The sequence below is a fragment of the Palaemon carinicauda genome, chromosome 44, assembly GCF_036898095.1.
Source record: "Palaemon carinicauda isolate YSFRI2023 chromosome 44, ASM3689809v2, whole genome shotgun sequence".
NCBI classification, from domain to species: Eukaryota; Metazoa; Arthropoda; class Malacostraca; order Decapoda; family Palaemonidae; genus Palaemon; species Palaemon carinicauda.
The window spans coordinates 43,207,184-43,222,622 of record NC_090768.1 but is presented as its reverse complement, the minus strand read 5'-3'; the positions used below and the strand labels follow the sequence as shown (position 1 = coordinate 43,222,622).

Below are 15,439 nucleotides of genomic sequence, written 5' to 3'. Positions count from 1 at the left end.
GATGAAACCATAGACTATAGTAAAAAGTCGGAAAAACTGGTCAACACGGAGGAGTCGATACACAATGTAAGGCTAAATACCCTCCAGGATAGCCACTTCAACTGAAGGGAGGACAGTAAGGATAGTTTGAGAAGAAAAAGAATCGGATAAGGAAAAGACAACCTCTTGATAAACCACCAGGCATCCATGGCCTTTCTATTAAGCCTGCCCAACACACCATTTCAGAAAAAAAAGGAAAAAAAAATAGGATAGAATAGTGCCCCGAGTGTTCCCTCAAGCAAGAGAACTCTAACCCAAGACAGTGGAAGACCATGGTATATAGGCTATGGCACTACCCAAGACTAGAGAACAAAGGTTTAATTTTGGAGTGTCCTTCTCCTAGAAGAGCTGCTTACCATAGCTAAAGTCTCTCTTCTAGCCTTACCAAGAGGAAAGTATACTGAACAATTGCAGTACAGTATTTAACCCCTTGGGTGAAGAAGTGTTTAGTAATTTCATTGTTGTCAGGTGTATGAGGAAAGACAAGAATCTGTAAAGAATAGGCCAGACTATTCTGTGTATGTGTAGGCAAAGAAAAAATAAGCCTTAACCAGATATAGGGATCCAATGCATTACTATCTGGCCAGTCAAAGGATCCAATAACTCTCTAGTGGTAGTATCTCAACGGGAGGCTGGTGCTCAGGCCAACCTACTACCTATAAACTTGAGTCTCTGAGCGTTCATACACACACCAATATAGGAAGGTAGGGTCCCGAAAGTGGGACAATGTAGGAAGGTAGGGTCCCGAAAGTGGGACAATGTAGGAAGGTAGGGTCCCGAAAGTGGTACAAAGTAGGAAGGTAGGGTCCCGAAAGTGGTACAAAGTAGGAAGGTAGGGTCCCGAAAGTGGTACAAAGTAGGAAGGTAGGGTCCCGAAAGTGGTACAATGTAGGTAGGTGTGTGTGTGTTTACTGTGGTAAGATTTAAAGTTCCAGTAAAAGTGCTCGTGTGCGTGTGAAATAGACAAGTACGAAACTGAACCAGTTGTCCCAAGACTAACCAACCATCACCCAGTAAAGTAAAATTTATTTCTCTAGAACTCTGGTAATAGGCAACATATCAACAAAATACCTAGATACATCCTAGACGATAATGGCAATTGTTACTTACACACAAGGCTCAATAATAAAGCGTATTATTATTATTATTATTATTATTATTATTATTATTATTATTATTATTATTATTACCATTGGCCAAGCTAAAAACCTAAAGGGAAAACCAAGATACTAAAACTCCAAAGGCTCCAACAGGGAAAGTAGCCTAAAGCGGAAAGGAAAGACTTATCATAATCATGATCATCATCAGTAGCAGCAGTAGTAGTAGTAGTAGTAGTAGTAGTAGTAGTAGTAGTAGTAGTAGTAGTAGTAGTAGTAGTAGTAGTAGTAGTAGTAGTTGGAAAAGCTGGTTTCTTTAAGCCCAAGAGCTCCAACAGGTTAAAATAACTACTATTAATGATAATAAAAAATATAAAATATATCAAGACCATTAACAGCGTTAAATAGACCGGCCATCTACAAAGTATGAAAGACTTAAGTCAACATATTTAACAGAAAAGAAATTGCAACAATTTTTAACTTCTGAAGTTCTCTCGACTACGCTACCAACTGAGAGACTCCAATGTAATAAATAAATTGATTAAACGATGATTATCAAACTGGCCTTCCAGTGCTCAGTAAGACCATCACTCGCATTAACAAACACGTATTTCTAACAAAAATTATTGCGTTAACACTACATTTTGAGTTAAATAAATACCCGAAGAAGGGAAAGCCCTTTCTTATAAATAAATTTATGTAACCTTCTGTACCGTCGCCAATAATTAATGTCATCATATAAACAGAATATAATAGTAGCAAACAAATTTGTGGCTTTAAACTGACATTTGTATCCATTATCTGTATATAAGGCTTACTTAATTTCCACACCCACAGCTTTGCAATATCTCGATATCAACTAACAATTAGAAAATTATCAGTTATTTCACTGATCCGTATGTGATATCAACAACCAATTCCACATCACAAAGGCTTAGCAACATCTAGAATCTAGAATTCACTCTGTGATCAATAGCAGTTCGTTACACGATCACCAGCTGTATTTCCTAATTTTGCAATCCTCAATATGATTACATCACTGACAGTAGAAGTGAGCTGACACATGGCATTTGTCACGCATCCCATAAGTGCCCCATTGCAAGATAACTATCACAATTATCATGAAAGACATCGAAAATCCGCGACACATTTCCGAAATATTTAATAAGAGAAAGTGTCTCTCCTTCCCAGAGGTAATTATAACCAGACAGATGTTTGCAATTACTTACACAATTAAATTTAAACACTGCAATCCACACAATCTTGAAAAGTATCAACTGTCTTCCGGCTGAGAAGAAAAACTGGGTTACTACGGCAAACGGAAAATCCTTGTGTTTATTGCCAGCCATTCAGAGGCAACCACCATACCAGAGGATTCTAATGCTTCCCTCCCATTGGCTGGGATCCGTTGACGTCATTCCAAACTGTTCTTTAGGCAATTACACCCAATTCCTCATTGTTTATAAACAATTTGAGGATTTAAACTTAACAGAGACTTGGGAATTGATTATATTTTCAGGGTAGCCTTTCATTAATGATGGAAGCTAAAGACTTTCTCAGTGATATCTTATTCAGTATAAAGAATGTCCCTATGAGAAATTAAAAATCTGATTCCTGTCGTATTTACCATCATTGCTATTATTTTCGACATATTCCTAATCATTACTAATTTCCCAAAGAATAAAATGCTCTCTTGAAAGCATAAAATATACTATAAATGGGGATAAAATGTCATTTATAGAATAAAAAAATACCCTTAACAAGACAAACATATAATACCCTTCATAAAACGAACGAAAAACAAAAATAATAAAAAATCATAATATACTTTATAAAATCATAAAATACCTTTTATACAATGCCAAATTACCATGACTACATGAAACACCATAAAATAAGTGAAAAGACAAAAGAGTGAAATCTAAAATCGGAACAAAACAGAAGAGAGAGAGAGAGAGAGAGAGAGAGAGAGAGAGAGAGAGAGAGAGAGAGAGAGAGAGAGAGAGAGAGAGAGAGAGAGAGAGAGAGAGAGAATAAATTATGGAATACAAGGTAGGTGGATGGGGGAGAGTGATCAAGACATATGTGGGAGAGAAGACAATGTTTAAAATAACAAAAAATGTAAACCGGGTTTATACGAATACTACGAAACAGGCAAAACAATATTCTAGTATACGTGACCCGTCACAACGATAACTGAATATCTAGATAGACATGCATACATACATATTCAACCCTTCTCACCCACTCCCCCTTTCCGAAGTAGAACCTGTCTCACCAGGGTATGGCTACTCCCTCTGCCCATACCCCAGACGAGGAGAGACCTGTGATTATACATCTTGTCGCTGGGCGTGACCGTGAAAAAATAAACAAATATATATATATATATATATATATATATATATATATATATATATGTATCTATATATAATATATAGCCAGACACATGCTCTGCATTATATAAGTGAGACATTATTTAGATGGGAAAGGGAATTATACAATCAACTGTATGGACGTCGAACACAAACCAAGAAGGGTAGGAAGAATTCTGGCAGATTTTTTCATTAAAGCTTATTTTTGAGGACAAGTTTTGGAAGCATTGTACGTTGGGCAAAGCTGGAATGAGGATTTTAGACTATGAGAAGTAATGTAATTAAGGTTCGCCTTTAGTGCTTGATTAAAGAATATATATATATATATATATATATATATATATATATATATATATATATATAAATATATATATATATATATATATATATATTTTATATATTTATATACATATATATATATAATATATATATATATATATATATATATATATACATATATATATATATATATATATATATATATATATAGAGAGAGAGAGAGAGAGAGAGAGAGAGAGAGAGAGAGAGAGAGAGAGAGAGAGAGAGAGAGAGAGAGAGAGAGAGAGAGAGAAAGGATTCTGCACTGCTCTCCATAAAATCTCAAATAAAAGAGGAGCGCACACTTACAAAATTTGTACATGGGTTCTTACTTCTTTTGCATGGTTAAACACACGATACCATTCTGCCAGCTACTCAAGCCCAGCAGGAGCTTCATATGAACCGCTGAACTTGATGACGTCTTCACGGTATCCAAGAAGGCCATCATAGGTGAGCAAATCTTCCACAAGACAAAGCCAACATGCCTTGCAACAGAAAGGTCCTATGATGGCATTGGGTTCTGGATCTTCCAAATCCACTGTCAATGCCCAACAACTGACCCACTCTGTTTCTGCATAGGATGAAAGGTAACCCTTTACGGAAGGCGTTTTACCCACCCAGCTGAGTCCAGGTATGCTGCAGTGGAGGGCGAGGACCTGGTAGTAGCAGATGCCTTTGACAAGACACTCTACCTCATATTCAGCTGCTCGGACCTCATTATTGCCGTGGACAGCAAACCACTACTGAAGCTGTAAGGGAACAACTCCCTTGTTGATATCCCAAAGACAAGTTTGCAGAACTTAAAGGTGAAAATCCTCCATTACCGATTCCTCATTGTTCACATCCCAGGCATGCAGAACATGGCAGCTGATGTCGTATCGAACACCCCCCCCCCCCCCGGGAGGCAACACAAAACTGGAGAAACTGAACTTCCCTGAAAAATGATGCATCTGTCGGCGAACATCGATCCACCAGGATATCCTTTCCCAGATACGGATAATCGTCCCAAACACAAGAATGACTGCCTTACTGATAACACTCACCTCACTGGATTCCATTCTAACTATCACCTGGAATCATGTACAGGAGGTAACTGCAAGTGACACAGCTCTCCATGCACTCACAGAGCTCAACAAACACAGATTTCCCCCCTCAAGGGAAAATAATCCCCCTGACCTTCGTGTCTACCACCATCTATGGGATGAGCTATCTACATCCACCAAGATGTCCTAGCTGTTCTGTTCAGTGCATCAAGGCATCTCTATGATGGCTGCTCGCACAAAGGCATCAGTATTTTGGCCATGGGTCACTGGAGCCATACAAGCAGCTCAGAACGACGGTGAACATTACCATCGCATGGCCCCTCACCCCCAAGTGCTCCTCCCACACCACTCATCATGCCTGTGTTTACCGTTTCCAGGCAATGTGTGCCAGCTTTGTCTACAAATCCCTTAGAGGAGCCAAGGGACTAATCACTAACCTGCGCCATGCTCTGGTCACAAATGGTATACCCAAGGAACTCGCAATCCGATGGCTGCCCAGAATTAATGGCGACAGACATGTGTGCCTTCCTTCAAGACTGGGGTGTTCATCACCAGCAGTCCCTCTTAGAAATTGCAGGGCGGAAAAAGGGGTGAAGATGATGAAGCACCTCATTACTAATAACACAGGACCGGATGTAAACCTGGACACAGACACTGTTCACCGTGCTGTCCTATAATGTAGGAACACATCAGAGCCTGCGCTTCAATGACTTACTTCTCATGGCCTCAAAAAAAAAAAAAAAAAAAAAAAAAAAAAAAAAAAAAAAAGTTGCTAAAAACCTAAATTATGATGTACTGGTTAATAATTTTGCAAACTTGAGATCAAGGAGGTATCCACTAATACAGTAAATAATATGTTTATTTTGAAATTTTCTTGGATTAAACTTGTTAAAATTATGTACCATTTTACTTCTACACATTTTCCAAAGATTAAGATCTTCCTGTTCGCATCAACTCTATTTATTTTCCTGAATGGCCGTTGTGTAGTTAGTGAGCTGCATTTAATGTAAATGACACCCGTATGTATAACTCAATGTGCATGTACAAATCATACACGAGCTCGCTAACATGCAAAAACCGCCTATACACACACACACACACACACACATATATATATATATATATATATATATATATATATATATATATACCGTATATATATATATATATATATATATATATATATATATACTGTATATATAACATATATATATATATATATATATATATATATATATATATATATATATATATATATATACTGTACGTTTTTAGGTATTAAATAAAACTTGCCTTGATAAGCAAATGCACTAGATCTATTTCATATAAATATGTGCACCTGATTAAGTGAATACACAAAGAAATCTATGATAATATCAAGTATGTATTACTGGCATGGCCTAAATGTAGGTACACGTGCCCTGTATTTACCTGTATATCATAAATATACTAACAATGTTGAACGTACACACAAGAACATTTACATGCACCGATGTATGCTATGAATAACTCGAGGAAAGGTAATTAATTTCCAAACGAAAATGAAATTTAACTAACCTTTGTGGAAGAAAAGGATGCAGTTTCGCGTTGCATTTTGATAAAGATAGGGACTGACTAGAGTCATATCTGTATTGACCTCAAAATTGCTGGCGTGGCGATCAAATTTATCTGTATTGACTCTGGACTGGCCTACCACTTGGTGATTACAGACTGATATGCTCTGTCTTCCCGTGCCCCAGGGGCCCAGCCCAGCTGCTGATTGAATAAGGCATTCGAAAAGAAAACGGGTACGAATAATAGTCCCCAGCCCAGATGCTGATTGAATAAGCTATTCGAAAAGAAAACGGGCACGAATAAGTCTTCAAAGAAAATGACAAATCGCCGCTCTTCTTATATGGGTAACTAAAAGAAAATTAAAGATTTTTTTTCTTCCTCCTAGATATCTCCTTAGAAAACTCTGTTGCTTCCACAGGTTTAATACTTATGGTTATTTCCTTCTCTAGTCTGTAGTTTTATAGCAAAATTTCTAATGCAAGGCCAATGGCTAGACCTGTATAAATTCATTCCATGTTACTTGGGGGGTACATCATTCTATCCTATTCCTCATATTATTTTGAGCATAATAGTTTATTTAAAACATATTTTTGTAATTTGTTGGTTCTAAAATTATTTTCATCTAATTGTTCAACAATTCTCTTGTATCTTATTTATTTCATTGTTTCTCTTCAGTTGAACCCTTTGGACTTATAGCATTCTGATTTTCCAACTACGGTTGTAACTTGGCTTGTAATAACAATCATATTGCGTACATAGTTACTTCTTCAAGTGAAGAATTTATGAAAAGTTCCATGAATTATTAACCTTTACATATTCTTTCTTAGTGGTGTATTTATCATGATTGGTTGAATTACTATGTCTGATTCTCATAAATCTTCCATATTCTAACCTTTCTGTTTTTTTTTCTTTCTTTTCCGTGGCCCTCTTGGACTGTTCAATGTGATTGGGTTTATAGCTTTTATGCCACTGATCAGGCGCTAGTACCGGGATCTTTCATCGACATGTCCATATGCAATGATCATGTGATTGTGTACGTTTAATGAATAATAATCACCCATCAGTTTATAATTTTTTTTTTTTTATTATTGTGATAACATCAACTACTGTGAATTAGAAATATTATCTGGATTTAAACTTTTAAACTGTGAAGACATTATTGAAAAAAAAAGCGTGCAAAGATTTTTTTATGGATATTAAAAAAAATAAAAAATCTATTTTTCGCTCAGGTTAACATAATCCAAAGCATTGCATAAACTCTCCGAATCAAAGACATTAAACAGTGAATTATATCTTTAAACGATCCTTATAGTAATTGTCGTAATGGAGAGCAACTATATAACTTGGCCCTCTTAAAATTTATCATATTTACATAAAAATCAATATATATATTTTTTTATTGTCATGATTTGTCCAACAGCCAGTGGTACCTAAGTTCAAAATCCTCAGTCAAGCCACCGTTTTGCCTCTTCCCGCGTCGTCAATCCTGCAGCGATGGCTTGCCGAACGAAATCTTTGGTGGCCTCACTTTCAGCAGACGATGGGTTCACGTAGTTCTTTGCTGAAATTTCAGGAATACGCTAATTAATTACATATGATAGACCGCCTTCGTAGTTCAGAGTCTTATTCAGGTAATAGTTTCGAAGCTATCTATTTCACTATAGATATGACTTGGCATTTACTAAACGTAAACCAATTCTCTAGATCCATTGTACAAATCCTGGTTGATACGTTAAAAGGGCAAAGCTAACAAATGAACCATTGTACAAATCCTGGTTGATACGTTAAAAGGGCAAAGCTAACAAATTCTCTAGAACCATTGTACAAATCCTGGTTGATACGTTAAACGGGCAAAGCTAACAAATTCTCTAGAACCATTGTACAAATCCTGGTTGATACGTTAAACGGGCAAAGCTAACAAATTCTCTAGAACCATTGTACAAATCCTGGTTGATACGTTAAAAGGGCAAAGCTAACAAATTCTCTAGAACCATTGTACAAATCCTGGTTGATACGTTAAACGGGCAAAGCTAACAAATTCTCTAGAACCATTGTACAAATCCTGGTTGATACGTTAAAAGGGCAAAGCTAACAAATTCTCTAGAACCATTGTACAAATCCTGGTTGATACGTTAAAAGGGCAAAGCTAACAAATTCTCTAGAACCATTGTACAAATCCTGGTTGATACGTTAAACGGGCAAAGCTAACAAATTCTCTAGAACCATTGTACAAATCCTGGTTGATACGTTAAAAGGGCAAAGCTAACAAATTCTCTAGAACCATTGTACAAATCCTGGTTGATACGTTAAACGGGCAAAGCTAACAAATTCTCTAGAACCATTGTACAAATCCTGGTTGATACGTTAAACGGGCAAAGCTAACAAATTCTCTAGAACCATTGTACAAATCCTGGTTGATACGTTAAACAGGCAAAGCTAACAAATTCTCTAGAACCATTGTACAAATCCTGGTTGATACGTTAAACGGGCAAAGCTAACAAATTCTCTAGAACCATTGTACAAATCCTGGTTGATACGTTAAACGGGCAAAGCTAACAAATTCTCTAGAACCATTGTACAAATCCTGGTTGATACGTTAAAAGGGCAAAGCTAACAAATTCTCTAGAACCATTGTACAAATCCTGGTTGATACGTTAAACGGGCAAAGCTAACAAATTCTCTAGAACCATTGTACAAATCCTGGTTGATACGTTAAAAGGGCAAAGCTAACAAATTCTCTAGAACCATTGTACAAATCCTGGTTGATACGTTAAAAGGGCAAAGCTAACAAATTCTCTAGAACCATTGTACAAATCCTGGTTGATACGTTAAACGGGCAAAGCTAACAAATTCTCTAGAACCATTGTACAAATCCTGGTTGATACGTTAAACGGGCAAAGCTAACAAATTCTATAGAACCATTGTACAAAAACATGCTTGATACGTTAGAAGGATAAAGCTTATGGTGATATCTAAGTAAATAACAAAATGACTACTTTAACTTGCAGTTTATGGGAATCCTATGACTGTGAGCTGGTGTTTAAGATAGACTTTAAAAGGGCGAGATATCTATTCTTATGAGTCAGAGTGAAGAATGGTGTGGTAATCAAACAAATGGACATACTACTCGCGCGCATGACACACACACACACTCTCTATCTCTCTCTCTCTCTCTCTCTCTCTCTCTCTCTCTCTCTCTCTCTCTCTCTCTATCACGCAACCATCATCACACCAATTGGGCAGCCAAGTTATGAACAATCCTAGCAAAGGACTCTTGGAATACCACACTTGCAAGACGTAACAACGCACTCATTTTTTTTTTTAATGAGGCGCATTTGCACAGACTCGCAAGGGTGCCCTTTAAGCTCGGAAAAGTTTCCTTCTCGCTGATTGGTTGGACAAGATAATTCTAACCAATCAGATAGCAGGAAACTTTTCCAAGCTAGAAGGGCAACGCGGGGAGCCAGTGCAAATACGACTTAAAAAAAAATGAGTATAGATGATAACATGGGACACATTTGCAGAATTCAAAAACCGGGTACGAGTCTTTTTTTTTTTTATTTCTCATAGAATTTTAGTTTTGGGTTTGATTGAATCACTACCTACAATCATAAGATTCAATTCTGCAAATTGTCTTATTTTATAATTTTCTAAAATCATAAAATCTCACACCACTGAAGGGTAAAATACCCATAGACTTTTAGATGTATCAATGTAGCCTAGGTCTACAGAACAAAATCTAGGACCAAATAACGAGTTGCCTAGTCTCATAATAATTGCGTTAGAGATCAGTTTAAAATTAGCATGGAAAATTGATTCACCTCCAGCCACTTTTTGTCAATCAAATATAATTAATGAATAACAGCATGCATATTAAAGGGTAGTTGCATTGCTTTGCATCCTGATCTAAGTGAGGCTAAAAAGAAGAAATAATCATAAATCTACTGGTGGATATCAAAGAAGTAATAAATTAGAAGACCATAAAAACTTAAAAACATCTAAAACTGAACAATTTGCATGCAATAAAACATGCAAAATAAACCATTATAAAATATTAAGATTAATGCTTTAAAATTCCCTCTCGTGAATTTCAAAAACAAAATTAATGAAAAATTCTTTCCCAATTAATATGGGTTCTGTCTGTCTGGTATTTTTATATTGTGTTGAAAAAGTCGTCGGCCTTTCTTCTCGATCAGATTTTAGGGTATCAATCTTCCTTCAGAATAAAGGATAAACCTTAAATCGCCCTTCTTTATCAAAAATCATCATCATCATCACCTATTGACGCAAAGAGCCTCTGTTAGATTTCGCCAGTCGTCTCTATCACGAGCTTTTGAATCAATACTTCTCCATTCATCATCTCCAACTTCGTTTCATAGTCCTTACCCATGTGGGCCTGGGTCTTCCAACTCTAGTGCCTTGTGGAGCCCAGTTGAACGTTTGGTGAACTAATTTCACTTGGGGAGTGCAAAGAGCATGCCCAAACTATCTCCATCTACCCCTCACTATGATCTAATCCATAGATGGCACTTGAGTTATCTCTCTTATAGTTTCATTTTTTATCGTGTCCTGCCATCTAACTCCCAATATCCCTCTGAGGGCTTTGTTCTCAAATCTACAGAATCTAATGGAGATTGTTTCATTGTCATACCATGACAGTAACACCGATTTCACTAAACTGATATATAGCCTGATTTTTTATGCGTAATTTCAGGCGATAAAGATTAATAATTACTTTATGTTCCTCAAAAAGATATTTTCTTTTTAATATCAAATGATCTTGAGTTTCCCTTCTGGTTCGCTCAAAATGAAAATCGGCAAATCAGTAAGAAATTGCAGAGAAACGTTCACCCAAAACTGCCTCCATTAAGCAATTTTAAAACAGAACAAAAATTTCACTCATCCTTTTATATATCAAAACTTTATTCGATTAGATCGTATCTAAAATAGATGTACATTTTCCTATATGTGAAAGTTGTCGTTTTTAATCATTGTATAAATTATGGAAAAAAATTCTTAAACTACGGCCGGCGAGTAGTTGTAAAAAGTTTTTTTTTTTTTTTACAAGAAAGCAGTATAATAACTACTTTTCGTACTCCAGTGGTCTAGAGAGAGAGAGAGAGAGAGAGAGAGAGAGAGAGAGAGAGAGAGAGAGAGAGAGAGAGAGTCTTAATATGAAATAAACAGAGAGAGAGAGAGAGAGAGAGAGAGAGAGAGAGAGAGAGAGAGAGAGGGTCTTAATATGAAATAAACAGAGAGAGAGAGAGAGAGAGAGAGAGAGAGAGAGAGAGAGAGAGAGAGAGAGAGAGAGAGGGTCTTAATATGAAATAAACAGAGAGAGAGAGAGAGAGAGAGAGAGAGAGAGAGAGAGAGAGAGAGAGAGAGAGTTACAAGGATTTTGGATGTCTCAAAAGAGTTTTTAGTCCATCCGCGGAGACTCCATTTGCTCTTTGGTAGAGAGAGAGAGAGAGAGAGAGAGAGAGAGAGAGAGAGAGAGAGTATGTGTGTGTTTACTCACCCCTTCCAATAATAGGCGTCCAGCCAGGGCACCTCACTTCAGCCTTGTAGTTCAGCTCCCACTTGTAAAAATACCCAATCCGCTTGTATACACAATATTGGTCCAGAAGTTCCATGTCACCCTCGACGTACATTTGACTGTAAATAGATAAACATAAGCAATATAAATGCTTCTCTTTGGTGCCAATATTTGCGTAATACAACGCCATTCATAAGTTTACAAACAGACTTTCAGTACGTAGTATGAATGCGTATTCACAATTCATACTCACATAATTCATTAGCATTATTTCCGTATCTAACTATCTCTTTGTAAAAAGCACCGTCATCATTTTCATTATATTTTGTTTCTATTTCCCGTTAAAAGACATATTTCTTAGATAAAATGTCAACATCTTCGTTCTTCACAAGAATTATCTATTTCAAATGGCGTAATGCATTTTTATAATTTTCAATACAAAAGATTTCTTTTTAATATGAAATGGCTTCATCTCTAATGGTAGTAAAAACATTGAGAAATATTTTTCATGATGGGAAGGAAAATAAATCTTAAATATGATAAAGTTGGTTTAATGTCGACATGTGCTGTGTATAACAACGCAACCGAACAACACTCCACTAACGAATATCTAACTAGTTAAACATTAATATTGATCCAAATAAAAAAACGAGATTGCAAATAACGTCAACATGCGAAAGAAAATATGCAAGCTAAATAAACAAGGGTATAAACACTGACGTAATTGTTTGATGAAAACTAAAAAACTTTTTCCTCACCGTCTGGTAAAATCCAAAGTGCTCTTCAAAATGTCCGACCAGTCCAAAGGCTTCACCTCTGACACCGAGAGGACGAAAACGAGGCAAAGAAACAACGTTGGAATCTTCCTCATCTTGGTGACAGTTAGGGAACTTTGGGTCAACGTGGAGGTGTGCAGACCTGTAAAAAATAAATGGTTGAAAACGTTTGATCAGTGTTGAAAATCGGTATGGGAGGTTAAGGTATGTAACATGAAAGTTCCACTTATATTGATTTAATAATATCTAAATCAGTAGCGTTGAAGTCATACCGAATACATTCAAGTATGTGGAAAAGAAGTTTCGATTGAAAATATAAAGATAAGAGCTTAGTAATAGAAAAAACTTCTTTCTGATATATTCACAATTCTTGAATATATGTATATATATATATATATATATATATATATATATATATATATATATATATATATATATATATATACATATATGTGTGTATATATAATGTATATATACAAATATATTATATATATACATATATACATACACACACACACACACACACACATATATATATATATATATATATATATATATATATACATATATATACAACAACAAACAATAATTGTGGCCGTTTCTAGTTCACTGCAGGACAAAGGCCTCAGACATGTCCTTATTCATGTCTAGGATTTGAGCAGTTTTCATAACCACGCTGGTCACAGCTTATTGGTGATGGTGGGGATTTTCGTCTGATCGGTCACAACAAACCATTCTAATATGAGTGGCCCTGACTAATACAGCTTTGCTGATCATGGCAATACACAAACCCTAACACCACGTTAAGGCATCCCCACTCAAAACGGGATATATATATATATATATATATATATATATATATATATATATATATATATATATATATATATATATATATATATGTGTGTGTGTGTGTGTGTATATATATATATATATATATATATATATATATATATATATATATATATATATATATATATGTGTGTGTGTGTGTGTGTGTGTATATATATATATATATGATAAATTTTTGCACATTTAAACGTGTTTCTTTCATATTTCAAATAAGCCATATATATTAATACATTAAAGTCTGGATTCTCTTAACGACCTGGGGATCAGAGTCCCAGGCGGAACCGCCCAAAGACTATGATATCGGACCAGCGGGGATTTGAACCCTCGTCCAGGATATCTGTATGCCAGTGACCATACCACTCTGATCCCCAGGTCGTTAAGAGAATCCAGACTTTAATGTATTAATATATATGGCTTATTTGAAATATATATATATATATATATATATATATATATATATATATATATATATATATACATACATAAATATTCATATAAGACATATATTATACACCTCCTAATATCTGGATTCTCTCTATACCTCGGGATCAGATAATAGCCGAGTTGCTAAGTCATTGGGACCTCAGTTTCTTGGGCCCGGGTTCGATTTCCCGGCCGACCAGAAGCTATTATCTATGAGTTGATTCCCCCTTGGGTTTCTGATCCCAAGGATTAGAGATAATCCAGATATTCGGAGTGTTTTATATATATATATATATATATATATATATATATATATATATATATATATATATATATATATATATATATATATATATATATATTGGGCTGCAAAATGGTAACATTTCCACATATTAGTGCAGCGACAGTAACACGACACTTAATCAGAATTAACATTAGTTCAAACACTTCACACTTTAATCCCACGATCCTTACAGAAATGAAAGATGCGTCTTAACCCAGCCAACTGCAGCCACACACTGACAGGATCTGAGTGAAGTTCAACACTAAATATCACTGAGCGATGAGGCTCACGAAGGGATGTTGTATATACACGACGTCATCAGGGATTCCCCTGGTTTGTTATTGTTATCTTAAAGGGATGTGTTTTGGGCAATTTGATATCATGTTGATACCATGATGCAGTGTCAATGTTTCATTTAGATTCGCCAGAGTTGGGTTCACATTTAGGAACTCAATGTGGTCTTAATCTCTTACTATATGGACTTCTAAGACAATTTCTGATATCTTATATGGGACATTGTTTTCCTTAGTGTGTACTTATCTTGATATAGAAAATGTAATTCAAAACGGTTTATCTTCATTACCACAGTTTTCCCTACATTACGGGGTCGGTTGCCTGATGCGCCCTCTTCAATGCCTTCTATCAAAGGCATCCTCTTCCACCAAATCTCTTCTCTCCATGTCATCCTTCACCTATCTCGATATCTAATTCTCTCTTTCTTCTTCTTCCTCACCGCTATCCCTACATTACGGGGTTGGTTGCCTAATGCGCCCTCTTCAATGCCTTCTATCAAAGGCATCCTCTCCCAGCAAACCTCTTCAATACGATTTCCTCACGGGGCTATTTTTCCTTGCTGGAGCCCTTGGGCTTATAGCATCTTGCATATCCTAATAGGGTTGTAGCTTAACTAGTAATAATAATAATAATAATAATAATAATAATAATAATAATAATAATAATAATAAATTTATTGGTATTCGGGAAACTATGTAAAGGAATTCACGAATGATATAGATATTATTATTATTATTATTATTATTATCATTATTATTATTAATGGTATTATTATTAGTAAAATAGAAACTTCCCTCAGCAAAAACTTTTTTTCAAACCTTTGGTATTCAAAGGATGAGTCAATGAAAACTC

General features: G+C 35.6%; 1 protein-coding gene across 1 annotated transcript; it reads right to left on the bottom strand.

Annotated features, from left to right (window-relative positions):
• Positions 1-7,658: 7,658 nt before the first annotated feature.
• LOC137634477 (anti-lipopolysaccharide factor-like) lies at positions 7,659-14,615 on the bottom strand. The gene is made up of 4 exons (XM_068366897.1): positions 14,485-14,615; positions 12,718-12,877; positions 11,942-12,078; positions 7,659-7,984 (listed from the first exon to the last, which is right to left on the bottom strand). The coding sequence occupies exons 2-4, from the start codon at positions 12,828-12,830 to the stop codon at positions 7,869-7,871; spliced, it is 366 nt and encodes a 121-aa protein (XP_068222998.1). The 5' UTR covers positions 12,831-12,877; positions 14,485-14,615; the 3' UTR covers positions 7,659-7,868.
• Positions 14,616-15,439: the final 824 nt, after the last annotated feature.